This window comes from Sinocyclocheilus anshuiensis, unplaced genomic scaffold (genome assembly GCF_001515605.1).
Source record: "Sinocyclocheilus anshuiensis isolate Anshui unplaced genomic scaffold, SAMN03320099.WGS_v1.1 C33045687, whole genome shotgun sequence".
Classification (NCBI taxonomy): domain Eukaryota; kingdom Metazoa; phylum Chordata; class Actinopteri; order Cypriniformes; family Cyprinidae; genus Sinocyclocheilus; species Sinocyclocheilus anshuiensis.
The window spans coordinates 1-2,200 of NW_015621498.1; the positions used below are offsets into that span (position 1 = coordinate 1).

Genomic DNA, 2,200 nt, shown 5'->3' on the forward strand with positions numbered 1-2,200 from the left:
CTCTGCACTTCTCTCTCCCCAACCCCTTTCGCTTTCGAGCTCAGCGGAAACGTCAGACTTGTTAGAACGCGGAAGCAGTTGTGCGAGCCAAGTAGTCCATTAATGCGAACTGGTGCAAGACAGTCCGCACTCAGCAGTTTTCCTCTAGAGGTTTTGAGACAGTAAAACTTGTAATATGGAACGTTGGATAGGCAGGGTTGCTCTCGTCACTGGTGCCTCAGTTGGAATCGGAGCAGCAATCGCTAAGTCTCTTGTCCAGCATGGCATGAAGGTGGTCGGATGTGCCAGAAACGTGGAACAAATAGAGGTAATATACCGAGATCGCTTAGTGATTCTCTTTTAAAAATGATGCAGCTGTAACAGAGTGTTACGACCACCGACGTATGATGTACAAGCAACGTTTAGACATTATGCACGTTTTTAAGGGCAAAAAGTAGAGGGCTGGCTTTTAAACATGACTGGGTAATAGGATTGGTGGTGATGGACGATGACGTCAAGGGTATAAATGAGATTGACAGTGGCAGCGGACCAATGACGAGTGTCTGAGAAAGTGAAAGTAGGGAAAATGCCCCCTTTAGAACAGAACAGTGTGCATTTACTTTTAAATTCTAAAATATTGAAATGTACAGAATAATGATGCCAAGGGGAATACAAAGAATGTAATTGAACAGAACATTTACAAAGTTAGTTGTCTGAGCACAAAATATTAGATTCTTTCCCACTACTGTTGTAAATTGGAGAAGATATTTATTAAATTGTGAGAAATCTTCCAAAAACTATATTCATATGACATTCACAAGTTAATGACGAGTGAAACAAGTAGCAAACACAGAAGTGAATGGTAGTACAGTTCAATAAGCCTTGCTGAATTATTTTTCTCTTCTTATAGAAATTAGCAACAGAATGTGTTAGCTGTGGATTCACTGGCACACTGCTTCCATACAAATGTGATCTCTCGGTAGAGGAGGAAATGTCATCCATGTTTGCCTGGATTAAAGTCCAACATCAGGGCATTGACGTTTGCATTAATAACGCTGGCTTGGCTCTCCCTGAACCTATATTAAGTGGCAAAACCAGTGGATGGAGGACCATGATTGATGTAAGTAACTCCGAGGACAAATAAACAGGTATTTCTGATGAAGTGTTTCCCAGAGCAATCTAATCAGATATATTGTAAAAAAAAATGTGCAGGTGAATGTTATTGGACTGTCAGTGTGCACGCGTGAGGCTTACATGTCTATGAAAGAAAGAGATGTTGATGATGGGCATATCATTAACATTAACAGGTACAGGAATGTTTTGTTGTACATTTTAAATTAATTTTACAGCCTGTGCTGGGGCAACAAAGCACTAATTGTCTTAAAATTTCCTGTTGTGTTTTAGTATGAGTGGACATCGGGTGGTGCCCAGTGCTAATGTACACTTTTACAGTGCCACTAAATATGCCGTAACTGCTCTCACAGAAGGTCTGCGGCAAGAGTTACGGGAGGCTAAGAGCCACATACGTGCCACAGTAAGAGTGGGCTAATCGAGGATTGTTTGGAATGATGCCATGTTCTTAAGTAATATGACTATGTGTATCGAAGCATGTCTAAAATTAAGAATTCCCTATCTTTGACAGAGTATATCTCCTGGTATAGTGGAGACTGAGTTTGCTTACCGGCTCTTACGTAACAACCCAGAAAAAGCAGCAGCTAGCTATGCAAGTATAAAGGTATAGACAAGTTCTGATGCTCCGAATACCATATTGCATGTCATTGTTTTACCTCTTTAAAAGTTGTAATGTCCTATTTACAGTGCCTAAAAGCAGATGACATAGCCAGTGCAGTGGTGTATGTCCTAAGTGCTCCTCCTCATGTCCAGGTAAGCATGGTGCATAACAGCTGAAATCCAAAAGTATTGTTTTGCTATTTATACTGACCCTGCTGTGATCTGAATAAAATATTGAATGGACATTATCTTCATTTGCTGTGTATAGACAAGGCATCAGATTTGGTATCCGCATCAAATTAAATTTACAAAAGTGATTTCATATACATAGAGAGCATATTAAATCTAAGTAAAGTAATGTTTCAAAAAAACTGTTGTGAAATAATGTTCCATTGTCTGTATACAATATATAAAATAATAAGTTATTATATATTTAAATGATTAAAGACGTCTTGCTGACAAACCTAGTGGCAAAGATTGGTCAAGATAT

General features: G+C 39.1%; 1 protein-coding gene across 1 annotated transcript; it reads left to right on the forward strand.

The window, feature by feature from the left end:
• Nucleotides 1-62: 62 nt before the first annotated feature.
• Nucleotides 63-1,872, forward strand: LOC107683210 (dehydrogenase/reductase SDR family member 11-like; the record flags this gene model as incomplete). The annotated part of the gene is made up of 6 exons (XM_016479279.1): nt 63-307; nt 890-1,099; nt 1,192-1,286; nt 1,384-1,513; nt 1,622-1,714; nt 1,798-1,872. Coding segments are annotated over exons 1-6 (735 nt in total), but the record flags the coding sequence as incomplete, so codon positions are not given.
• Between the last annotated feature and the right edge of the window lie 328 nt (nt 1,873-2,200).